This window comes from Triturus cristatus, chromosome 2_1 (genome assembly GCF_964204655.1).
Source record: "Triturus cristatus chromosome 2_1, aTriCri1.1, whole genome shotgun sequence".
Classification (NCBI taxonomy): domain Eukaryota; kingdom Metazoa; phylum Chordata; class Amphibia; order Caudata; family Salamandridae; genus Triturus; species Triturus cristatus.
The window spans coordinates 1,143,064,888-1,143,092,536 of record NC_140581.1 but is presented as its reverse complement, the minus strand read 5'-3'; the positions used below and the strand labels follow the sequence as shown (position 1 = coordinate 1,143,092,536).

The following is a 27,649-nucleotide window of genomic DNA, read 5'->3' as shown; positions in this document are numbered from 1 at the left end:
GACGCGGGGGGGGGGAGCGCTGCACAATCGCGGGTGTGCCCAGGGATGCACGACGCCACCCGGTCGCGACCCGAACCCCCCGCCTGCAGTGGGCATCCAGCGCGGGCACTAGAGCGCTCCACCCGAGCACCGATCACACCCAGGAACGGGGGATTAAGTGACTCGCCCAGCGCAGTTTTATATATTCAACTTCAATAAACACCTGTGCACCACTGCAAACGTTGGCTGGTTCGCCAAACCTCACCATGCAAGCATGGAACACAATAGAAGTAGCCCATTCCGAAAATAGAATACGCGCAAATGCGTACAATCATCGACATGCAATCAGCCATGCAGGGCCGACCCGGTCGAGAGTAGAGCAGCCCTCGGAACAACCAAAACATCCTTGCCGACCTCAGCGAACCCACAAGAGCCGGCAGGAGTATGTCTCCCCCAAATACCACAAAAGAAACTGAACATCCTCGAAAAAAAAAAAAAAAAACGCAAGGCCACCAACAGACTTCGGCAAGCAAGGTAGCGAACGGTCCAAACGAACGTGGCCAGTGGTCTCAGTCTGAAAACAACAGAGGACACCATCATATTTATTGCACTCATTGTAGCGATCGCTGGTGCATTCAAGAACCAAACATTCAACACAGTCTGCTGCCCACAGAACCACACCAACCGCAAACAAAAGGCACGGCGTGAAGAAACCCGGTGTGCAGGGCAGCGAGGAGGAACCGGCGCGAAAAAACATCTTAGCACGAAGGCCAAAGGCCACCCTTAAAGAGGTAACACGCGACAACTACAACATGCTCCATTCTCTTTATAATTAGCACGGATCAGCTGGCCGAATGGAGGCAAATGCGCCGTGCGAAACCTCTTACGGCAGTAGTGTATATATAGACTGTGAGGGGGGGGGGGGCAGCGCACTCACACAGCTAACTCCTGCGCGCCCTCTACCCGGTGCCGGATGTTACCCCCCAGGGCCCACAGCACCATCCTGGAGCCCCCAGGGGGCAAACTGACGACATCACCAGCGGTCGCGGCCCCGGGGCAGCAGATGACCACCGACCCGCCCCGCCCCAGAAACCAAATGTCGGTCCCGGCATACGATCTCCTATCTATGCCTATATGCTTCATCTTGCGGGATCTCGACCCGAAGATATTGGCGCGCGCAGCACCGATTTACAACACATGCAGGCACGGGGAGACTAAGTGATTTGGCCCGAAGCCCCAAAGCGGACGCGGCCCCGAGACAACAAACACGCCAACCAGATGCGATTGAGGACCCCAGCCCCGGTCCCCGCACATGACCTGCCCCACCCTGCCCACAAGCTCTACCCGGCGATCAATGCCGACTCTCGCACCCCCGGCCCCCCGCTCCGAGGTCGGCAGCACTGTGCACGAAGCGGATATACCGGGAAATACCGGGAATCGAACCCGGAGCCTCAGGCATGCACCGCATGCACTCTACCATTGAGCTACAGCTCCGCAGAAATCGATCCAAAGGAACTGGGGCACACAGCACGGTAAGGAAGGGGGCTGGCATCTGGCACCGAGGACGATAGGAGGGTGTCCGGAACAAGGCGAGGAGCACGCGCACGATCGCACAGGCAGCGGTTTGGGCTACCAATGTGGCGTTACAAATGTTTAGTCCCGTGCCCCCCTAAAGGAATTCCTCATGCATGCATGCATGTGGGAGCCTTCGTAACAAGTATTTGGGGCTTTGCAAGCGGATCAGTGTTTTAACAATCTATACTGCAATGCACCGCCTCGCAAATCGACGATCGACACCGTCCGGGCCCCGCGAACGACCCCGCGTCCCCCAGCCTGTAAATAGCGCCTCTCTTAAAGACTGCCCCTTTCTATTTGCGCGCCACCAAAAACCCGGCCGCAGCGTCCTACCGACGTGCAGGAGCCCCACTCGCGCCCCCCCCCACCCGTGACCATCGAGCCACAGGGCCCTGTCAACCTGGTACTGCCCAGGGACGGGGCCGGGGTGGGAGGGTTGTGCAAGACTCACCGTTGCTCGTAGCCTCCAAAAACCTCCACTAAGGGCCCGGCGCGTGGCAAGATCGGAAACGACGAGTCCAAACCGCGACCGAAAACACGTCGAGGGGCAAGAACGCGTGTCCAGGCTGGGTGCGGCGCGCAGGAGACAGAGGAGGAACTGGGCGAGAGAGCCCACTAAGTAGGGAGCAAGCCGCGCCCCCCGCCCGCCCCCAGCTCCACGCGATAGGGGTTCTTCCCAAGTGGGCGTAGGCCTCGCGCGCGAGGCAGCAAGGGGGGAAGGCTCCGACGGGCGGCCACTAGAATGCTGCCCTGCTGATGTCCCACTGCGTGGGACGCGGGCAGCGGCATTCTGCTGTCACAGCGGGTGACTGGCAGACAGTTTTTCCAACGTTTCTAATTAAAAAAAACATTTGCAATGCAACAGGTCTCACATTTCTGCGAGTTTGAGCTATTGGCATTGTAAATGACAATGCCTTTCATTTATGTTTTGGTTTTTTGAAACATAAATAAAACGCATTGTCATTTACAATGCCAATAGCTTAAACTCGCGTAAATGCGAGACCTATTGCATTGCAAATGCTTGTTTTCTCTAGTTGCCCGCCTGGGAGGAACGTGGCCTACAGAGCATGACGGCGGCTGCTAAGCTCTAGAGCTCCGGCACACCACGCCGCTGTGAGGGGCAGATATCATGATGAAACGTCCCCTGAACTGGTTCCAGCACCCCTCACTTGAGAGGGAGATTGCCCACAACGGAGGCGAGAGGACCACCCAGATGGTGAAAGTGGCGAGTTCGGAGAGACATCATTGCCACTGCCGGCCCTTCACAATTGTGAAGCTGTCTCGGGAGTGCGAGGCGGAGAGCGTTTCTGCCGTGGCATGAGGAGCTGCGAAGGAGGCACCCGATCGAGGTGGCCACGCGGACCGGGGCCTGATTGACACTGGCCGATGGGGAACTTTTAAGGCCCAGAGTAGTCTAGCCGCTTGGGAGTGGGAGAACCCGAGGCTGTGAAGGCGGACTGCGAGAGCAGAGAATGTTGCGGCCCCGCTCCTCCCCTCTGTCCCGCACCGCACGTAACATTGCTTCTGTATTGAGAGCCCCGGAGGGTGATTGCAGCGGAGCCCCTGCCCAAGTGGTTACACAGAGAGAGTGCCCCGGGCGATTTTCCAGTTCACCACAGAGCAAGAGGGACGGGCGGTCAGCACTTGACATAGGAGGCATAGTCCCGAGAGCCTGGGGGCATGGAAGAGCTCACGGCCTCTGAGATTAAAGGTGGACATGGCGCTCTTCAATGGTGCGGATGAGAGCAGTGATCACACGAAGAGTTGCGCTTGGGCCGGGGGTCTGAAAGGGACTTTATTGAACCGGAGTTACTCTCTGGAACTTGTTGATCTGGTGGCAGAGGCGCAACTAGAGCCAAATTTAGGGGGGGGGGGCTGAGCAAAAATTTCGGGGGGGCTGAACTTTAAGCAATAGGCAGAGTGGAGCTGCAGGGGCTCTTAGAAGGGGTGAAACAACAGCGAGGCATCATTAACATGCAAATGGTCTTTTAAAGACCTGTGAAGTGCTCGGGTGCGGCTGCTTTTTTGCCCGGGAAGGTGTCTCATCCCGGGCTGGCACACACGACATGGGGGGGGGGGGGGGGGGCTGAAGCCCTTTGAATCCAATGGGTGTTGCGCGCCTGTCTGGTGGGACCCCAGGGGTCATATACACACTGTTAAGGTTCTACACCATTGTCTCATATCAACTAGAGACAGTCAGTGACTCAAGCCCTAGGGACTGGATGGTTCTGTCTTGCCCGGGTTGTCCATCCTCCTTACCTCATTCACCTTTTGGTGGCGAGAGAAATAACTCCACGGTTCTTTGGTGGTAGGGAAACACACCTAGACAAACAATGGGCCTTTAAGGACGGATTTTAAACATTGGATGGCACAATAAGTTTGCCAACCATATCATAAGTCTGGGACGGAGATGCAAGAACCGAACAGAAGGGGAACTGGCCTGATAAAGTCCGGGGTTGATTAGTACGGTGCTCATGCCCAGGGAATGGTGGCTTGCGCAGCCAGGTATAGCCTATCGATTTGCCACTAGTGACGTCCCTAGACCCACATTACTTAACCCATTAGAAAGAAGAGAAGAGAACTACCCAAACCAGAATATAGGAGATATGCCCGCCACACTACCCATGGCCAGGAGGGGACAGCCCTCTATGATGCACACAAAGAACTCAGAACAAATCCATGAGGAAGCTGGTAAGAGAGACAGGGATTCCCCCACACCACCACAAAGCACAGCTGATAAAGGGTTAGAATCGCATACAGCAATAATCCTGGAGGCCATCAAAGAAACTAAAGAGACTCTGGAACGGAATAATTGAAACTGTGGCCATAGTTCTTAATCTCCTACGAGAAGATCACAAGAAGTAAGCGGACAGAGTGACGAGTACCGAATTGACTTAGGCACATACAAGGCTCACAATCTTATCCGACAGCGAACGTCTCACCCACTTGGAAAAGGAAGTCAAAGTGCTCCACGAGAGGATGGAAGACACAGAAGGACGATCACCAAGAAATATTAGAGTGGTAGGCTTCTGAGAAGATTGAAGGCCCATCTATGGAGTTATATATGGAAGACTGGTTGGCACATACAGTGCTGGAAGGGAAGACTACTAAATGGTTTATGGTGGAGGGTGCACAGAGTGCCCGCCAAGGTAATAAAACAGGGCTCACCCTCCAGAGCGATACTGGTCCGCCTCCTTAACTACAGTGACAGAGATGCACTATTACAGAAAGCCAGAATGTATAGACCCTGGCAAGCGCAGGGAGCTAATGTGACGCTATATCCGGATTTTACAATGGCGGTGCAAAAACAGAGAGCTACTTATCTGGTGGTCAAGAGTCCTCTCGGGTTGCTGAATATCCAATATGCACTATTCTTCCCAGCCAGACTTTGTGTCATTGTGGGAGGCGAGACACACTTCTTCTTGACCCAGGCAGTGGTCTGGGAGTGGCTGGAACAAAAGTGGTATCTGCCCACCACAGACTGGACAAGAGGAGTGAGCAGAGAGTAACTGGATCGAAGCAAAAAGGAGACGCAAGCTACGTAAACAGTCAATGCACAAACCAACCTGTGATCAAACGGAAAACGAACAGGCGAAAGTTGTGGAAGCTTTCCATCAGCAACAAGAGGTATCGGTGGTACGAGATGGGACGTGCTCCGGGTAGATAGAGGATTCGGAGGCAGATGGCTCGAGGTAGATTCCCTCTGAGATGGACCCGCCACCACCTGTGGTGATGCCAATGACCTCAGGTGAAATATTCTAGACACTGGTTGAGCACCGGATGGACCCTCTAGTTCAGGGATAGACATATATCCCTCAACGCCTTCACCATGCTGCCTAAGACATCAGGACCTCCCCTGATATAAATGGTTACTGCTTAATCGTTTTTCTTTTCTTTATATTTCTGTTTGTTCCTGAGGGGCGAATTCTGTACCGTGAATTGAGGGAATGGATAGTTGGATGTTTGCAGCGCATTAAGATGGGATGGTAGCGGAGTGGGGGGGGGGGGGGGGGGGGGGAAAGAGGTTTTTAGTTTGTTTTAAGTTCTGGAAAATAATATGAAGGGGGTAGTCGCCGAGCAATTGACACAGCCCAGTTAGAACAATACCAGAATGACAATTTCACACGAATACTAATAGTAGAACAGTGCTGTCAGGGAACGTTAATGGGCTGGGGGTCACAAAATCAAACGTGGTCTTGTACATAAAGCCCTATCACGGTACGCGGCCGACCTGGTGTTTCTGCAAGAGACACATATGTGTGGTATGAATGCACCTGTGTTAAATAGAGGGAAATATAAAGTATTGGGGCATGCTGGTTACCATAGGAGCTCTAGGGGAGAGGCCGTTTTGGCTAGGAAATCTCTCCTCTTTGAAACAACTAAAATATGGAGAGATGTCTTGGGCCGGTATACATTAATAGTGGGCCTCTGGGACGGAGAGGGGATGGAGCTTATTAATATACATGTTTCACCAGATGTCCAATCTGATACGCTACGGATATTAAGCAGAAAAGTGACCGCGATCCCACAGGCGCTGGCGATCATGGGGGAAGATTTTGTTATGCTAATGGACCCCTCTGTGGATATGAAACTAGTACGAACATCTCATAAGGGAAAACGTAGTGGATTTACTCGGGCGCTGGAAATGGTGGATGTGTGGCGATCCCCCCCCCCCCCCCCCCATCCTCAGGATAAGGCATATTTTTATTACTCTGGGACTCACAACACACACTCCTGCATAGACTAGACTTTTACTCCTGCATTCTCGCTACACAGATGTATAGATGCACAATTTAAGGCTTGAGGTATTTCGGATCATTCTCCCCTTGAGGTCAGGATACAGGCTCATACCGCGAGACAGATGGGCACCTGGAGGATGGCGGCTTGGTGCCAGACTTCCCCAGAGGAAGTGGAGAGATTGACCCAAGTCACAGATAATTATTTGAAGGAAAAAGGGAAGATGGACATGGATGAAACTGTCCTATGGGAGGCATATATAGTGATCATTCGGAGGAGAGAATAGCCGGAGAGGTGGCCGATAAAAGAAAGACAAAAATGCGATGAGATGGAAGAAGAGATAAGGCGTCTAGAGGTTAGGCACGCCCAGTCACAAACTGATAACATAACTCGACAACTAGAACACAGAAGAGCAGAATAGAAGGTGGTAGTCACAAATTAGGTCAAATTAGTATATAAAGCACAACAATGGAGAATATACGAAATGGTAGATAAGGCGGGGAAGCTGCTTCTATAGTTGGCGACTAAGGTAACAATGAAATCACACGTAACTGAGGTGACAAACACCAGAGGGCACAAGGTACACACTAGTGCGCTTATATCAGCGACTGTGGCAGGTTAATTTCAGGATTTCTATAGGGGGACTCGTAGTTAATACTGAAGCGGAGTTACAGGCCTTTGTGAATGATTGTCCGTGCAGAACAGAACAACAGCTCTAGGATTAGAGGCAGATTTAACATAAAATGACACAGGGACAGCGCTAGCACAATTGCAATTAGGGAAAACCCCGGGTTCTAATGGATTACTGGTGGAAGTCATGCGTCATATGGATGTGCAGGTGGTACCCACACTACACAGGATGTACAGTAAGGCTTATGAAAGAGGGGAATTGCCTGGGGATCCAAGGATGGCGATGGTAATTCCTATTTTGAAACCAGGGAAAGCGGTGGATAGATGGGATTCATATAGGCCGATATCGTTGCTGAATGTGGATGCTAAGATATAGGCAAACAAAAGACACACAATTGATGGGCAGAATGCAGAACAAATCAAAACATCCTCCCCCAGTCAAGAGATCTGGGTTAAATCCCGTGCTCTCCATGCCACTGGAATCAAGCTACCCTGGCTGGAGAGGGGTGAAACCCCGAAACCGGTCCTAGAATGCTTGTTTCCAGTCCAGGGAGGACCTGGCTTGGCAGTTCGGGCTGGACTGTTACCATGAGGCACTGGGTCAAGATTTATTTGCATATGGCTGGGTTCAAACTGGAATGGCGAGCAAAAAAACGATGGATTTAGGCCCAGATCTCTGTACTGGGGTGAATGTATGACATTGTTCTGCATTCTGTCCATCAACTGTTGTTTTTGCATGATATAGGCAAATGCACTCGCGAATAGATTAAGGGGAGTGATATTAGACCGGATACACCCAGATCAAAAATGCTTCAGTGTTCTACCAGCCTTAATCTCAGAAAATTGCACAATATGGCGGTAGGCCCGCAGGCACAGCTGGCTGTGGCCTCCCTGGAGGCTCAAAGCACTTGATTCAGTGGAGTGGCCTATAGGTTTGTAATCCTAGTAAAAATGGGATTTGGCCCAAAAATTGATTTATTTACTATATACTGCACCTCGAGCAAGAGTGAATGTGAATGGTATTCTATCTAATATATTCCTGATAGAGAGGGGAAAGTGCAAGGGATGTCCCCTATTGGTGTTAATGTTTGTATTAACTATAGAGCCACTGGCAGAATTGGATGAGGCGAATGCACAAATTGAAGGTTGGAGGTGGAATTGATCATGGGAAGAATGTGTATCATTGTATGCGGATGGTGTACCCCTCCATTTGGCAGATTCAGATAAACATTTAAACAGAAATAGAGAAATGTTTGAGCTTTTCGGGAAATACTCCGTACTTCATATTAACTGGGATAAATACTTGTTTTTCCCAATGGGCACCTGGGAAGCCAAATAACCCCTCCCATTGCTGAATTGAAAGGAGCCCTCTCCATTAGAATATAGGTTATTAGATGACCCCCTAGAAAACAAAATTATATCGCTTACATACCACACTCTCATGAGAAAGACTTAGTTACACTAAGAAATAAATGACAGATTGATTTTGGAGAGATGGAAGACTGGATAGGGGTGTTATAGTTCCCCAAGAATGTAGTGATCAAAGCCCGATATAAAACGAATACAAATATCCTATATAGAGTCTACTATACTAGAGCACACTTACACACAATCAGGAACATTTCTGATCCCTCCGGTTTACATGAATGTGGGCAATGGGGGACCTTCCTCCATACTCTTTACGGCTGCCCGGCATTAAACGTTTTTTGGGATGAGGTACACCATAGGCTAGAAGGGGCCACTGGATTTGGGATTGAGGACAGCGCCATGGGCTTTATTGGGAATATGGACTGATGCACTTCATACCAATGAATCCTCAATAATCTGGGGTTACTGGTGGCCAATAGGGAGATAGCACACAGATGAGGAGTGGCTAGAACTCCAAAGATAGAAGATTGGGAAATGGATCAGAGTTGCATGGCCCAAGAAATTTGACAAAGTATGGAAAGGCTAGACTTGTGCGGTCTGAACAATTGGAGTGTCAACGACTGGAGGGGTGTTGGGGGGGGAGGAAGGGGGTTGTGATTTCTGTATGTTCAACAATTCAAAAAATAAATAAAATGTTTTACAAAAAAAAAACCTGGAACAGAGTGATACCTTGTTGATAAATTCAGACTTTTACATACAAGCACAGCAATTATTCACAAATTTGGCTAACGGCTGTATTAATGTTCATTTTATATTCAATTCTCATATTATATATGTAGAATAACTCATCTGAATATAGTTCAAGAGGACACAGACTTACAGGTCGAAAGTTATTTGTGTAATACTCAGCTTGCATGAACTTCTGCAGATCCCCAACATTGTTTAATGTTGCACTCATCCCAATTATTTGTGTTGTTTCTGCAAAAAATTATACAACAGTATGGAAAGATGTATTTAAACATACAACGTGAACAAAGCATTATAAAAGTTGAAAACAATTTTCACTTCACACAGAATGCCAAGCTTTACCAGCATTAACTTTAAAATGAGACATGAAGATATTGCGGACCTTTATTTTGTCTTCACCAACTCCTAACAGATAAATCTAACCGTGTGCTCCAATATTCAGTAGCCATATGTGGTTAATAAAGTGCACCCCTGATTCAGTTAACAGTCAGTCAACATTTCATGTGAGATTGTATCAGTCTATCACATTACATGGGAGACATGCTAGCCTACTACTACATACAAAACTGTCCAAACTTGATGTTTGAGGACAATAATTTATGCACATCTCTTTATTTCCCACCACAGCATCTTAGAAAGTTCAGGTCTGGCGTTTGTCTGGATTCTTTGCTTTGTCATTCTTAGATGTATAGGTGTATTTTAGACCATTGTGCTTTTCAAAATCCACTTTTGGCTGAGCTTTAATTGTTGGACAGCGGGTCTAACATGATTTATTAGAATGCTCGTATATAGTTTGATTTGGAAGATGAGTTGTCCAGGTCCTGCAGCTGCAAAGGAGACCCAAAGCTTTACTTGCAAGGTACCACAGGACGAATCAAGCCCTTTGCAGCCCCCAGGTAGCCTACTTGTCATAAATGGTGGTTGACAGCCAGGGCCTTGGCTCCACAAGAGCTTCTGAACGTCTCAGTCCTACAAACGGTGCTCTGCAACAATCATTCCAGGGCCAACTCCCAGAAGGATTACGGCATGAGAAACCATGTAGGATGTGGTCTTATCAAGTACTGCATCTGTGAAGGAGGATCAGTTGTTCCATGGTTGCATAAGTATAGCATTTAGTGCACATATATTTCCAGCTCAGAAACACTGCCTCAAATCACCCCTTTACAATTGTACTATCTTTCAAACTTTGCTGTTTTAGTTGCTTCATGTTGTCCCAGAATTCTCCAACTCATTGTGTCCAGTATGCCTTCCTGTTCTCCTGCTTCTCCTCAGCCTCCCTCACAAGCTATTAATGATGTTCTATTCTGTTATCAGATTAGTTTTTGTGATCATGACAAAGTGAAATTTGTGTGTAAAACTTCTAACAAGAGTTTAATTTAGTTGTTGTCAGGACTAGGTGAGGTTTAGATATCTTAATATGCAAACCACTAGGATTTTAAGAGGCTTTACTTTCTTTTTCCACATCACATGGAGAGAAACTAGAGAGAAACAATAGAACAATCAAATTAAATGCATTTTAGTTTTAAAAGAAAGTTAATAATCACTTACTACTCATGTAGAGAATTTTAGCTAGTGTCATTTCCAGAATTGCCCCACGACTACCTTCACCAAGCATGTGGAGCTGAAAAAGTAATATAAGAAAAACAGAAAACGTACATTATAGTCAAGATTTTCTGGTCCAAAAACAAATTACAGAGAGAAGTGATAAATAAATAACAAACTGATTACAGTAAAATGAAATGTTAGCTTTATGAAACCTACTCTTACCAGTCTGATCATGCGTCATTTGGATCACTGGTGCAATGTTCAACAATGTAAAACTAATCAGACAAAAGGAAACTGCTTTGCTCAGCAGAAGGCCTAGGGTATTATGATGATTTTGGATACCCTCCTACCAGCAATAACTTGCATTAATAGAAAACCTTTCACTTCACATTCATACATTTTGAATGGATATAAAGCATTACTCTTAGCTAGATCAGCAAGTCATTAAGATCTGCTCCACACAGTACTCAGGTGAAACCATAAAAACTATGTTCAGATATAAATCCATTCCACAGTCATGTACAAATCAGTTTTACATTCAGGTCCTGCGTTTCTAAAAATATTCATTTTGAACTTTTAAAGAATCCATTGAAAAATATTACAGTAAATGTCCAATACTATAGGCAAAATAATACACACCTAAACAAACATCCTAGGACCGCTTTCGGGGGTTTCACCCCTCATCAGCCAGGCTAGCTTGAATCCAGTGGCAAAGTAAGCAAGGGACCCACGTCTAGGCTCCGTCCATCACCTCGTTGTGTTTCCTTTGTTCGCCCTAAATTGGCAGGGTATGCCCAGACATGGGTCGCTTGCTCACTTTGCCACTAGATTCAAGCTAGCATGGCTGATGAGGGCTGTTCCCCCGAAACCAGCCGCAGGATGCTGGTTTCCAGTCCAGGGAAGACCTGGCTTGGCAGTTCAGGCTGGACTGTTTCCATGAGGAACAGGGCCAAGACTAATTTGCATATGGCTGTCTGAACTTGGGTGGCAAAGTGAGGTAAAGAACGATGATCGATTCAACCGAGCTCTGTGACTGGGGGTGAGTGTCTGAAAAGTTTCAGCGTTCCGTCAATCATCTCCTTGTGTTTGCTTTATTTATTATGTATACATCCCACAATTGAAGCAGAGAGTCGTTGGAGCCATTTCATCAGTGCTCAGGGGCAGAATGTTGCCCATTAGCACTGATCGGTGGAGGAGAGTTACCTCACCCAAGTGAATCCCTGCTTGGGTATCTCTGCAGGAAGTATCCACCCACTAGACTGCAGGATTAGTTTGGGGTGGTGCCTCGCTGGCCGAGGGTAAGTGCTCCCCACAATCTTTCTGCTCATTTGGGTGGAGGTATTGGGGGGGGGGGGAGACCACCCATCATTCCCCCCTTCCAGGGTATAGAAAGCCCAGATAAAAAAAAGAAATTAACAAAAAATTATTATATTATATATTTTTTATAATAATATATATATATTTTTTTAATCTGGGCTTTCCATCCCCTGGAAGGGGGAGAATGATGGGTGCCCCCCCCCCCCAATACCTTCACCCAAATGAGCAGAAAGATTGTGGGGAGCACTTACCCTCGGACAGCGAGGGTGAGTATATAGCGCTTTTCTCCTCACGCAGCCTCTTTTGCTTCTGCCCAGAAAAGGAGCGCGGACCACAAAATTGGTGCAGCTTAGGTCTTATTCAGCTCTGCACGTAACTCCAACAGCATGACACGTTTCGATCCTCAAGGGATCTTGATCACATGACGCGCTTGCACGGAAGGAGGTACCTTTAAATATCATTTTTTTGAAGTTTCTTAAAGTGACATACAACCAGTATTGTTATACAGAGACATAGACAAAATACTTAACAAAAGATTGACATATTGCTTAATGAATGTCTGCATCTTATAATAGGATACACGTCAGAATAAATATTATACATCCATTGGGTTATTATTAAAAATTAGGCAATATAAAATTAAATATCAAAAAACATAGTACTGTAAGTAAACAAATTATAAAAATCAGTTTTCTTAAAATCAGTTTTGTTAAAAAAAATTAATCATAATAAATAAGATTAAAACAATAAATAATACTGATTTTTTGACAAAGTCCAGGTTTAAATACCTTTGGCCTATTTGGTCTCCACAAGGGAAAAAAGTCCTAGTGCTTCCACAGTACTAAGAAAATGTATTAGGCTATTATGTAAACAATTCAACTGGTTGAGTGACGTAAGTGCAAAATGAATAAAGTGCTCAGTGCTAAAAATACTACTAATGTGTAACCCTAAAAATTCAGTACCTAAAACCATATGTGCATATAAAATAGAAAATATTTAATGGACGCAGCAATAAAAAAAAATGATTTCTGGAACATAGTGTTCATCAGTGCATTGTTATCTTTCTTTAATGATAGTATATTCCTGCATAAACTTGTCTTAGCATCAGACTGTTGATGAACCGTCTAGTATAATTCTAGAGACAGGTATATAAATATTCTGTTTGGTTTAAACCACCCAGATGCCTGGTATCGAGATTTAAGATGTATTTAGTTTCCAGTTGTCTAAGGGCTTTAACTCGATCTCCCCCCCTCTTTTTGTTCGGAATGCTGTCAATTATGAAGTACTTCAGTAGGGTGGAATCTGACTTATGTCTTTCTTCAAAATGTCGTGCGACTGGATGTGCCCGAACAAGGTTCTTGATTGCTCTCATGTGCTGGAGTACCCTCTTGTGTCCCTGTAGTGTGTGTGTGTATATATATATATTATATTCACTGAAAAAACCATAGGTTTCACACATGTTATAGTTAGCGGAAATTTTACTGATAAAAAACCAGTGAAATTCCCCCGTTATAGTTAGTGCAGGCAACTATAACTCACGCGACCGCAATCCTCTGCTGATGCTAATACTGTATTTAGACACTTATTTGCCCATGTCTTCTTCCATACATTTTTAGCTATACATATATTACAAATATTTTTTTTTCATAAAGACACATATGTCATCAGCAGAAGATTGCGGTCGCGTGAGTTATAGTTGCCTGCACTAACTATAACGGGGGAATTTCACTGGTTTTTTTATCAGTAAAATTTCCGCTAACTATAACATGTGTGAAACCTATGGTTTTTTCAGTGAATTTGCAAGGTTTTTTAAATGCTAATTCCTAACTATAACGTGTGTGAAACCTATGGTTTTTTCAGTGAATTTGTACGTTTTTTTAAATGCTAAGTTACTTTACGCCATTCGTGGCGTGCGCGCCCACTTAACGCAGTTCGTTCCGTGCGCGCCCACTTTACGCAGTTAGTGCCGTGCCGTGCACGCACGGTGGGCACGCGGTGCGCTACGCGCACCGCGTGCCCACGTTACACTAGATGGGCCATGTACGCACGATGCGCTTCGCGCACCGTGCGCACATGGAGGACATATGATGCACTTCGTTTTGAAAGGTAATATTTTAATTTTTCGTAATTTTTATAAGCCATGCACAAATGGTGCCCTTCGGGCACCATTTGCACACGGGGTGGAGAGAGTGTGGATAATTTTTTCTTTTATTATTTTTTATAAAAATATTATAGTTTATCACATGTCTTATAAGCCATGCACAATTGGTGGCCTTCGGACACCAATTGCACACGGGGTGGGGAGAGTGTGGATAGTTTTTTTTTTTTTATAATTTTTTACCGTACGCGTACGGTAAGCGTAATCGGCGAAATTAGCGAAAAAATAACAATTACATTTTTGCCCTTGGGGGATCTTTGGGGACTCCCTCAACATGGCTATGTGTGTGGGAGCTGTCTAAACAGCCCCTTTACATGTTTTTGGGCTTTATTTTAAAACCTAACTCTCAGTGCGAGAGAGAAAATGGCGGCCGCCGCTTCCTGGTTTCGGCCGATTCGAATGTTTACTAAGATCTAAGAGCCAATCAGAATCGCGCTCGCGCACGCCACCGTACGCGTACGGTAAGCGTACCGTAAGCGCACCGTAAGCTGGCTCAGATATATATATTGATTTAAAGGCTATTTTCTCAGAATCTACTGAACAGATTTACACCAAACCTACAAAAGGCACTTCCTTGACCTGAGGACTACCTCTCTGCCAAATTTCTAGTAATTCTGTTCAGCCGTTCGGGCTGTAGCCCTGTCTAAAGGTCCTATGGAAAAATGCATGGGAAAAACGCGTTTTGGGACCCCCCCTTTTATCTCAGCCCCCGCTTGACGAATCCCCCCGAGACTTTCAGGGTAGGAGCGGAGCGTAGCGCCCCACCTATTTTGAAAAATTCGCGAGGATTCGTCGACCGGCGCCAAAGTTATTCAAAATATAATGTTGCGGATTTCCTATGGAAACGTGGTCCTAACTATAACTACCTACTGGCGACCGCCAGTAGGTAATTATATTATATATATCCAGTAGGTAGGTTTCTATTCAAAAAGCGTTTTTATTTTGCCAATATCTTTTGCGCCAGTTGACGAATCTTCGCGAAATTTTCAAAACTAATGGGGCACTCCGGTCAGCTCCTGTCTTGAAAGTTACAGGGTGATTTGTCAAGCGAGGGTCGAGAAAAACGGGGGGTCCCAACATTTTCCCCATGTTAATTTCCATAGGAACTTTAGACAAAGCTACAGCCTGAAACTGCTGAACGTAATTACACCAAATTTGGCAAAAAGGTATGTCTTGGTTGAGAAAGAGCCCTTTTTTAGGTCTCGCATGGTGTTGCAGCGCAACGCGCTGCTCGCCTCGGCGAGATTTATTGTCAACAAGGAGTTTGAGAACAGGACTTGAAGCCCCACCCCTCATTTCCATTGGCTGGCGTCACCGTTTATGCTAAACGGTGGCCTGCCATTGGAAATGAGGGTTTTTTGTTGATGCCTTTTCACCTCCGATCCGGACTGGGTCGCCTGCTTTGCTGCTGTCGGAAAGCACTTTATCTTCATGGGGCCATGTGTTTCTAATTAGAAACACATGTCCGCATAAAGATAAGAGATCGATGCTTGTTTTCTCTTGCTGTGGTGAGCGCTGCCTGTGCTCAGACTCAGTGCCTAGAAGCCCTCAATGTTATTGGCTGGGAGAGGATGGGTCATTAAGTGTTTCTACGCTTCAAGGGCAGAAGGCGCTATTAATAACACAATGTAAAACGTGAATTACGCAAAACTGTTGTGCTGCCCGGCACCAGCAGCATCGAAATACGGTCTGGAAGCCTCCACCCAGGAAACACTTGGTTGAGTCCGCGGTGTTAGAGGACTTTGTCATTCCAGTCCCTTTCGATGGCCACGCTCCATGGATACCATTCAAAATACATTGTCACGGTCAGTGCGAATAATGGTGGTGCAGCATGGGCTAAGAGTCGTGTTCTCAAACCCGGATGAAAGACATGCCACTAATCTAAAGTACACCTCTGTGGATTAATTCGTGGATGTTGTATGTTGAGGCAAAACAAAATTGTGTTTTTCTTTTCTATCTGCTTTTTATAACACACCATTAAAGAGCACCAACAAGCTGTACCAGAAGGTGTTTTGCAACCGGTATTGTTTTTTTCTTTCTATTTGCAAGCTCTTAGGTGCTGTTGACATTCCGGTGGCATGCGCTGTTTTCTGCACTGTAATATCCCTGATCTGGGACTTGTCCTTCCAGTGGGTAGTACGAGCGCTGCCTGCTGATGGAAGATGCACCCAATAAGCTTTTCCTGATGGTGACATCGCTGCAGACACGACGCTGCAGACACGACGCTGCAGACACACCACTAAGACAAGGACGAAATCCATTTGATCCCAAAGCGGAGTCATGCGGGCAGGGGATAAGAAGATGGGTGCAACTAAAAGAACTGGAGTAGGAGGCGGCAAGAGCTCTGATGTAAAGAAACAACTACCTCCGTAGAGCAGATGGACTACAAGGGGTGCTAAGGGGGGGGGGATGAGGCTTTACAGAGCAGATTAAGGCTGCTCAGCCCTCACTAAGGATAGTCGCAGGTAGAAGGGATGTTGGCATGGATTGTAGGGGGGAGAGGACATGGGAGAGTTACACGAATAGAACAAGCATTGAATATGCAATAGGTCTCGCCTTTGATTAAGTTAAAGCCATTTGCTTTGCTAATGGTATTGTATAGCAAAGCAAATGGCTTTAACAATGAAAGGCGAGACCTATTGCATTTTTAATGCTCGTTTTACATGGTGTCAATCTGTTCAGTAATGCCTGAGAAATTAGAAAAAGAAACGTTTCGATATCTGAGCACTGAGGAGGGTTCGCGAACCCTCCCGTGCACTAGCTTCACTCTGTTTGGCTGCCAACACTCAAAACCAGAAAGTGTTGGCAGCCATCTTGTGACTCGGTAACCGAGTCAGAAGACAAGAGTAAATAGAAGGTGAAAAACAAGAAAAGGGGGCAGGGTACAAACACCCTGACCCCCTAGGCCTGCTCAGGTGGTCCGAGACCACGCCCCTTTTTACACCTCTTTGAAACGCAGCTCTGTGGCGCTTACTGGAGGTACCTGGTGGGCTAGTTGGTTTTAAGGGGACTTAACCCCCCAACTTACAACGTGCCAGGAGGCGTGTTTGCACAGTGGTGCAGGGAGGGGGCGGGGCCTGTGTAAATTGGGGGATTAATTCCCCTTCAATCCTGAGGGTCCCTGGGGGCCAACTAGCCCACCAGGTACCTCCAGTAAGTGCCACAGAGCTGTGTTGCAGACAGGTGTGCGCCAGAAGCCGCATTTGCAGCGTGGTGTAAAAAGGAGCGTGGCCTCGGAACACCTCTCTGCAATGCAGCTCTGGGGCACTTACTGGAGGTACCTGGTGGGCTATTTGGCCCGCAGGGACCCTCAGAATTCAAAGGGACTTAATAGGGACGTTATAGTTTGAAATTGGCATTTAAAAAACCTTAGAAATTCACTGAAAAAAACCACAGGTTTCAGGGACATTATAGTTAGTTGGCCGTTATAGTTAGTAGAGCTAACTATAATTCGCGCGCCTGCAATGCACTGCTGATGACGTCACAAATTACACCACTCATGACATGGTCAGTGACATCACTGATGACATCATCCATGTGATAATCCGATGCACCTCCTCACACCCTAATAAAACCTTTCATACACCCACTCTAAAATACAGACTACCAATATCGAAACCATAGACAGACCAATAGCAGTAAGTACATGCCCGCTCAGTGATTCCTAGGTCTACACACACACACATCCACTCATTCACCCATACAGTAACTCATACATGCAGTCACTCATCAATACAGCACTATCATATGCACTCATACACCTATACATACACTCACACACCGCCACTCATCCATAGACTTACTCACACCCACTCAGTCATGCAAAGAATCAATCACACCCATTTACTCACCTATACAGTTATACACACACCACCTCACTTATTTATACAGATACTAACAAATACTTACTCTCTTATACAATCACTCATACAAGCACACGCTCATCCATACAGCCACTCTCACGTATAGTCATTTATATACTCCAACACTCACATATACTGCCTTTCACATATGTAGTTACTCACACATATACCACTGAGACATCCATTCACTCACCAACACACCCATACACACACTCACCCACCCATACAGCCCTTCACAGATGCACTCTTGAACCCATACACCCAGTGAATCACTCACTCACATATCTATGCACAGAGTCACCCACCCCTCACCCACTTACACAGACACTCAGGCACCCATACAGATACTCAGACAACCAATCAACCCATATAGACAGTCATGTAGCTACTCACCAACCCATGCAGCCGCTTATACACCAACTGACAGACCGATACAGACATGTACACAGTTTACTCACTAACCCATGCATTCAGCAGATATGCTTAATCAGTCATTTATACAATCAGTCACGCACCTACTAAATCATCCAGTCAGACACTTATACACCCACTCATTCTTCAATACACCATGGCATATATATATATATATATATATATATAAAACATTTAAACTTTAAAGAAACACACATTCACTGGATGATGTCATCAGTGATGTCATTTGAGATGTCATCAGTGACGTCATCAGTGATGTCACTGACCATGTCATCAGTGATGTAATATGTGACATCATTAGCAGTGCATTGCGGGGGCGCGTGTTATAGTTAGCTCTACTAACTATAACGGCCAAATTTCTCTGGTTTTGTACGAGTGAAATGTCCTACTAACTACAACGTCCCTGAAACCTGTGTTTTTTTCAGTGAATATATGTATATAATCTATATCTTCCAGTAGTTGCGTGTGGCAGCGTGCTGCCAGAATGCAGAGGGTGCCCGTGACACGCCCACAGTCCAGGCGTTGTATTTATTTAAGTAAATCCTCCGTATGCGGCCACAGAGAAATGCCACTCCGCGAAGTGCTGAATATTCAATTTATTAAAATCTTATGGCAAACATAAATGTGTCAGACACACACACACACACACCACACCCCCCCCCCCCCATGTCCCCACCCCAAAACGGTACTCACATGTTTCTGCCCTAACCACGGGGCAGACTGAAGGGCTTATTCCTATTCTACTAACCAGCGTTCCCTAACTTCTTCCAATAAAAATGGTACCCCAACTTTATGGCTGGGCCTATTACCATAGACAGAACTAATCCATGGACCACAATGACTGTACATTGACTTGATATGGGCACAGTTTTCATCTATTTCCTGTTGCAGGGGATAAACCGTTCCCCATTGTCCAGTGCTCTAGACCTGTTAAGTAAGTCGAGGTCATGCTGGGTGGAGAACCTGGGTTTATTACAGGAAGAGGACTGGAGAGATGCTTGGATAGCCCCTTGAGAATTGGTCGTCTCGCTTAAACAAAGCTGATACAACTTAATTACTTACATATAGGCTCCTACACATTTGACCAGTATGAGTAAGATCCCCTCTCAAGTTCAGTAGGTGACATTTGAAGAAGGGAGACTTTCCACATGTTGTGGGGTGGACATATAATTCAGGAGTACTGCTGCACTATAATCCAAACACTTTCCAAGGTGTTGGGCTTGACCACTGGTCCCTAATCTAAATAGGCTCTATTAAGTTTAATGGAGGACATAGGAGATACCCGGGGATAAAGCGCTTTGGTACAATGGGCACTCTTATAGCCCCAAAAAAAAATATTCCTAACTATTGGAGAACAAAAGCAGCTCCCGGGATAGAAGAATGGTTGAGAGATATGAATACACATTCACAAACAGAGGAGTCAATATATCCTCCCCGAGGATGTCCACATACGCCCAGGAAAATTTGCAGGCCATGGAAAATTTGCAGGCCATGGAGGGACTATCTTCTTATTTTTACTGACAAACCTCTTTGTATACATATTGGAGACCCCAAAGGAATCTATCATTATTGTGCTGGGAAGAAATCTATGCTCCATTCACTTTATGGAACAATTGCAAATAATGTATAGTCTGCCACATGATGAAAATGAAAATTCAATAAAGTTTGATAAAAACTAAAATCAGAGTTTAAAATGTCAAGTCACAAAACTGTAAACTATATTCAAAGCAGCAAATTTAAACAAACCTTTTTCTATTCAAGTGAGCGGTAATATTTAACAAAATTAAGGATATTGTCATAATGTGTTATTATGTCTGTGTCATCTGCAATGAGCTTGCCTCTAGGAACCACATTTAACATCACAGGGGTTTATCTGAAAACTAAAGTTCCAAATGATGGCAGCAGTCTTGTCTGAATCTACTCCGCATAACACGTCTAATGCGCAAACATGAAAAGACATGAAGAGTCTTTCATATGCTACTGGAAAGTCAGTTCGTAAGTAACTCCTGTGATGGTATAATTCTTCTTCTCTAACAAGTGCAAACAAATTGTTAGTAAAAAAAATGCTTAGGACACCTTGGAGGTGGTCTCAAACAGACATCAGCAGGGCTAACAAAAATGTTGCTGCTAAATTTGGCGATGATTCAGAGTGGCTAGTCAGAGGTAATAAAGTCCTTTATCTACCCTGGAAGTTGGCAGGCCATTGGATACTTGAAAAAGCCATGCACTAGCTGAGAGGTCAATATAAAACTCCTGCTGAACGGGAGGATACAGGGTACATCATTCAGCGAGCCTGGATGAAACATTCCCATCATCAAAGATTGCATGATGTCAAATGGTGAAAGTTATGGAATGCAGAATGACACAGATGTCCCACAGGCATCTTATGATCATCCAATGCCCGGCCCTTGTCACCATTCATCCTCTTTAACCTCTACCACACTACCCACCCACCCCACAAGTGTCATCTGAGTAACTTTGCTACATGGTCCAGTCAATAAGCTTAAAGCAGTGAGCTTCTCCACTGTGTCCAAGTACGTTAAGCTTAGTCTTCGGGGCTAACCACTGTTACAGCCCTACTGTTTATAAATTAATTTAACATGCACCACTAAATTTTGAAGTTATGAGGTGCATCTAATTGTTTTTAAATGAACAGAGGTTATAAAACAGCGTGCATACCTCATCAATAACAACAAGTCCCAAATCACTGATTCGCCCTGCTTCAATCAATGAGTTGGTCAAACTGTGTCCCTTTTCTATTGTAGCAATATACAGAGAATGTTTCGATCTTCGTTTGGTGGGAGGGAATCTTCCTTTACTTCCTGCATATTCCTCAACGAAGAAATCAAGTTCCACTCCAAAACTTGACAAACCCCGAACCTGCAAATCAGGAGATTGAATTAGGAGAGAATTTCAAACACACAGACAAACGTAACACAAAGGCATTTTATGAGTAAAATATGCATTGCTAAACCTAGAATGCCATGTTTTCCATTAACCAATGTTGACTATATTGCCTGGATATGTTGTGGTGTGCGATAAGGAAAAATTTGCCTACTGTAATAAATATGGTACACTTTGCTCAGACTAGTTTAACATTACTGACGAAAGGAAATACTTAAGGTGAACTGGAACGAAACTGTGAAAATCTGAGCCAAATGACTACTGCCAATGCATCCAGCCTGACAGCCCAATCTTTGCACTCTGGACATGTTCTGCACAGTTCTACTCCAGCTCAATCGATATACATATACAGATCAAAAGAAATTCTTTCATATTCACAAATTTGGACTGACACTATTTATGGTCAGTAAACAGTACAGGAAGCTGCACCAAAATCATTATGCAGTGAGGCTAAAGCGAAGGAGGATGGATGCGTGATGTTCCCAGGCATCTACACATGAATCCTTTATAGTTGCTCAGTTGATTAAGAATCACTCACCATCAGAAGTATTTCACACAGGATGGTGCTGTGTGTCTGGAAGGGACATACGACCAACAGTGAAGGAGTTACTACATAAGGCGATGAACTTCATTTCATACTTCTATCTGGCACCCTCCATTCCCATGGTATAAAAAGATTATAAAACACGAAACAAACACATTGGAGTTTTAAACTGTCAGCATGGACTAGACATATCTCCCAGGACTGTCTGATCTGACACTTTTGGTATATGAAGAAAGCACAATAAATACCATTGAAACAACTGTGCTAAAATAAACTGAAGAAAGCTATATTAGCCAAAAATGCTGGTGTACCTTCTTTCGGCAAACTGTACCATTGAGCGATCCAAACCTTTATGCCATTGAGAGCTTATTTATTATGTAGTAGCTTGTGTCTTGACTTTTTGTTCGGTCAGACGTCACGCTAATCTAGCATGAATACAGAGGCATATACCTGCCCTTGGTAATGGGAGTTTCAGAACCTATTCTGTGACCTAGAGGGGTGCAGCAAGCATGGTGGCCACGCAACTGTCCGAGTCATAAAAAGTCTTATAAAGCGGTTGTGACACCTCACCAATTTGTTGTGGATTGTAAGTGTGACAAGACCTTTCTCTTCTGTGCCAAATAGCCTAGGCATTGCAGAATATCAGAGGGCCTTCAAGGACCTCAAGGCAGCATTATGCAATAATCCTTTAGTAGAACAATCCCCAACCATGGTCAGAACATCCTTGTACAGACTGACACCTCAGGTGAGGGAGTTTAAGCAGTACTGGCTTAACCGGATGACCAGGCTAGAGAATGTCTAGTGCTAGTGGCCTTTATCAGCTGCAGAATGCTTCCCTGGGAATAGAATGGGATGACCACTGAAAAAGAATGCTTTGTTACAGTGTGGGCACTGAAGAGCTTCAAGTCTTACTTGATTGTTACATAGCCTGAGATCCAGATAGATCAAACCACTCAAGTCCTTGAAGGCTAATGGGGGGTGAGAATCCCAAGTTACTGTGATGGTCTGTCTCACCATAAGGCCTAAAGTTCACAGTTGAGCACAAAGCCAGAATGACTCCCAAGAATGAAGATGGGCTTTCCTGCCAGTTTTACTGATGTGATGACAAGAAAAGGTGTATAAAAGTGGGATTCAAGCCACCAACCTTTCTTATAGTTCCATGTTCATCATAGCCACACAGACTACTTGAAGAACTGCTGTGTGACCGCATCTGGTGTCTGCTTGACAACCAGTGCCCCAGAGGTGTAAGGACATTAACTGAAGTGTGTGCTTTCTGCTGGAGGAGCTTGAGATCAGCATAAAGCCTAGAAGCTTGCCTGCTGAAAGAGGGAACGTGTGTACCTGGCCATGCAGGAGAGAGACTGTCCGGGATAAGCCCAGTGTGTTTCTGACATTGGGGACAGCCACAGAAAGTAAGCAACTATGAGGAGCGAAGCACAGAGTGACCAAAGCTTGTGAAGTTGTGGACGACCCCTGTTGTTCATTATGGTGACTAGCTCACTTATCCTACTGGGTCAGGAAAGTTACATCTTGGTAGGTACCCACTGGGCTCCCAAAGTTCCATGCTTAGATTAGGGGTCACATCACTTCTCATATCCCGCTCTCAATTAGGCATTTGAGGTGCATCCTGTTAGCCCGGCTCGCAACAACTCACTTCCCTTATACAGCATGGGGACTCAAGGTCTGTTTGGCCTGCATCCTTTCCACCGCATTCTTGTGTTCTCTCCTCCATCGCTCCTCTGCCCACAGGTCTGATGCCATCTCTCACCCTAAGAGAAGGGTACAAAGCCTGCCCCAGTGGGCAAATGCAACTTGCAACCCGTGGGCTAGCATGCAGGGGATACATGAGAAGTAGGCACCATCTTAAACATTTCCCTAGTGGGAGCAGCCAGGCCCAGTCCTCTTCGCTTGCAGAGGTAGATGTAGTGCATCCTCTTTCACATTCTTCATTCTGGGATGCCTCTCTTGTAGCGTCTGCTCTGCTAATTTCCTGCTGATTACAGGAAACCCCGTCAGAGCGTCAACGCAGCGCTCTTAATTGTTTCTTGTCCTACCACAGGGGTTTGGGCATAGGAGCTGATTAACTTTGCCATGTATGTTAAAGAAATTACTACAGTCACTCCTCAGAAGGGCATATGTACCAAATCCAGCCACCTGCCAGATGTGGAGGATAGCAGGATAATGCTGTTGAAAGAGAAATAAGACCTTAATAAAGATTATTATAGGGCATGAAGCATCCACTGACTAACAGAATGTGCTCTATCTGTAAAAGAAAAACTAAAATCAAGAAGGCTGTTAAAATAAGAATGTGTATGAAACCATACTAAAGTGTTTTGAATGCATCAATCTCGCTCCTAAAGTGGTGAGAGTACACTTTTCAGGACAGTAGCTAGAAAACTGAGTGCACAGAGCAATCAGTTTCACATGATTAAATCCTTTGATGAAGCATTACATAGTGAAAGCCTAAAAAAGGCAGTATTCCTGTACTAAAACAAACACAGGATCACAGGTTGGGACACCAAAATTACCACAATTAATCATTGAGACCTCCTGCTTTTCCAACATGAGTGAGCATGAGTAGTACTCAAAAGACAGGGAGCAAATTACATCAAAGCAAAATGCAGTATAAACTTCTTCAAAAAGGATTAAAAAACACAAGCTTCAACATATGCTTCAGGTCGAAGGATCACCAGGGTTGGCGACTGAAAACCCCTTGTTCTTGGACAGGCAGCAACTTGGCAAACGGAATACAGGGATTAGGCACATGAGTGGCCCAAAAAAAAACAGGAATGATGGCCACATTGCATCATTTATACAAGACAGGGGATAAGACTGGTAGACTTCTAGCGTGGCTAAGTAGATTGGAACATGAAACTCACTGGGTACACAATCTTCTCAACCAACCAGGGAGTAGATGCGACACTGATGCTCTAATTGTTGTAGAGTTTGCACGTTAATATGAGCAGTTCTACACTCCTACCATTTTGAGTCTATCAAAGAGAATGTTGTAGTTGACAGTATCAAAAGCGGAGCTCAGGTCAAGCAGGATGATCACCATTGCGCCTCCCTGATCAAGGACTTTCCGTGATTCCTCCATTATTGCTAACAAGGCCGTTTCTGTGCCATGGTTGGGTCGGAAGCCTGTCTGGGAAGTATGTAAAATCGCGTGGGATTTCAGTTAATCAGAGAGGATCTTATTTACGTGTGTCTGTAAAATTTTACTGGTCAATGGGAGGAGAGGTACTGGCCGATAGTTGCTCCACAAATCAGGGTTGAGGTTAGGATTTTTTAATAGCGCTTTTACCATGGCATGTTTCCACGTCCTGGGCACTTGGCCGGCGATTATGTAAGCGTTTAATACTTCCAATAGCACAGGTAGTATAACATCCTCTACCTTGCGCAACAGGTGCACAGGGGCTGCATCACAGGGGGATCCCGATTTGATTTTAGTGAACATTTGGGAAAGCGTGGCTGTGTCTACAGTGGGAAAATCTTCTAGATGTGCGGATCCACCCCCTGAAATTTCTGATTCTGTGTCCTGGTTCTCGGGGCCAGAAGCTAGGGGAAACAAGTTGTAAATATCCAGAATTTTATTGTTAAAAAATTCTGCTAGTTCCTTACAACGTTGAGGTGCAAATTCTGTAGGTAATTCAGGTGACAGTTTGTCAGTTTTTTCGCTATTCAGGAAATTTCCTTCGGAGCGCTGGCTGCCACTTTGATTTTCTCCTCATAATATTGTGCCTGTGCTCTCTTTCTGTCTGATAAATTTTGATAGTGTATTTTCTCTAGACTGTAATCTTACCTCCAGGCCCCCTCTAGTTTTTTAAATTTTTGTTTAAATTCACGAACTTTAGGGGTGTACCATGGTGATTGTTTGTCCTTCGGTCTTTTTTGACTCCATTTGTGTGGTATAATGGAGTCCAGGGACGATTCAATCCATAGGTTAAAGTTGTCATAGGCTATACTGGGGTCGGGGTCACCTAGAGGTTTAGAGTTCGATAAAGTTGTGGCCCAGCCCTCAGGCGAAAGTTCGCCCATGCTCGGTCCCAGCTCTTTGCAGGTTGAATGTTGGTAGTTGAAGTTGATGACTTCCAGTGCTTTGGGATAACAAAGTGATCCGACCAAGGGACTGGGGAAGGACTATCTACAGAGAGTTTCTCATCATTTGAGAACACTGGACATAGGATGGGGCCCTTATTGTGCGTTGGGCTTGTGACTTATTGTGTTAGTTGTAAGGCCTGTAAATTTTGGGCAAGGCTCAGAGCCTCGGCTTTATTGGGGTCCTCCAAGTGCAAGTTAAGGTCAGCTAGAATAGTAAAGTTTGATGCGGTGCTTGCCAGTGTTGCCACAGTGTCTGTAAGGGATTCGAAAAACGCCCCACACGGGTCCAGGGGACGATACATCAGAATTCCTGATAATAAGCATGTGGGGGAGAAGGTGAGTGAGAATATCATACTTTCACAGTCTTGAATGATATCGGCCTCGATGCGCCCCTTCACATGATCCTTAAAGATAATGGCAATCTCCCCGCCCTTTCGTAACACCCTATCTTTCCTTAAAATGTGATATCCTGGGGGTAGTGCTTGTACCACATCAGGTTCCGCATCTTTATGCAGCAAGGTTTCTGTCAGGAACAGGGCATTCGGCTGTTCATCACTAAGTAATAGGTTGATTTCTGAGACATGTTTTGGCAAGGACCTACAATTGAGGAGGAGCAGTTTAAGCTCTGTCGTATTCTGCTTAATGGCATACCACTGCGGGGAGTAGCCTAGCTTAAAGGGGCAGTCAGGACAAGCTCTGGGTCCAGTTATTAAACTAATCGAGTGCCTACACTGGTCTTTCTTTGTCTGGTGGACGTAATGAATACAACGGGGGTGCTGAGTATCTTAAAAGCCCTGTAGTTGGGCCAGGGGTCCTGGTTCCGGATGGGCGCCGACGGGCACAGACTGGCTTGCCTTAGGTGCGCCGTTTGTGTGCCAGCGGCGAGCCCGCTGCGCGTCCGCGCTGCCATGCGACTGAAGTAGTCAGTGGCTCCGCATCCTGACCTGTGCCCCACCTCCTTTCGCCGTCTCCCTCCACACAACCGGAACTTTCCGTGGTGGACCAGGGAATTGGCGTGAATGGCGTGAGAGCGGCGCGTTTCTAAAGTGAGTAATGCCTATTTAAAATGCCTTAAAATCAACAGCCCCTTTAGGGTCCGTGTTAAAATCTTGCTAAACAGTTCACCCCTGGTTAAAAAAGAAGGTTAAAGTGCTCGGTGCTGGAAGAGCATGTGCTCTTGTGCAAAGTTGCAGCGTGACTGTAATCAGGCGTGCTTGCTAGTCGCACTTGGCCACGGTTCCCACTCCGAGGATGGATGCAGATGCGCGCGAGTCTCTGGAAGAAGATCTAATGCTGAACGAGGTACAGACCACCATAGCCAAACTGAGGCTGCGTAGAACACCGGAACACAACAGCTTTCCAGCCTAGTTCTGTAAGTGATATGCCGGTCAACTAGGACTCCACCTGCTGAAACTATTCCAGGAGGTGGAGGAACTTCCACCGGATCTTCAGAAATCCACCATCGTAGTACTCCGCAAAGAAGGGCAACCGAGGGACAGGTGCAAATTTTATCACCCGCTATCATTGCTTAATGTTGAGACAAAAATACTGGCCACTATTTTAGCCACACGAATCTTGCAGGTCGTTACACCCCATATACATTGAGACACCTAACTGGCTGACTACAGTACAGGGATGTCAGGTACTGCAGTTTTTCTTCTCCCTGGACATAAAAACAGGGTTGGGTGCTGTCCACTGGCCACTTCTTGAGCAGAAACTACAGAAACGTGGCAGTGGCCCTCAATTTAG

General features: G+C 45.7%; 1 protein-coding gene across 1 annotated transcript in view; it reads right to left on the bottom strand.

The window, feature by feature from the left end:
• HELQ (helicase, POLQ like) overlaps window positions 1-27,649 on the bottom strand; it is a 365,741-nt gene that overhangs the window by 324,106 nt on the left and 13,986 nt on the right. The window contains exons 4-6 of the mRNA XM_085636579.1: window positions 21,031-21,231; window positions 10,585-10,657; window positions 9,170-9,267 (exon numbers count right to left, since the gene is read on the bottom strand). Of these exons, the coding sequence (XP_085492705.1) occupies window positions 9,170-9,267; window positions 10,585-10,657; window positions 21,031-21,231 (372 nt within the window). The remainder of the gene's footprint in view (window positions 1-9,169; window positions 9,268-10,584; window positions 10,658-21,030; window positions 21,232-27,649) is intronic.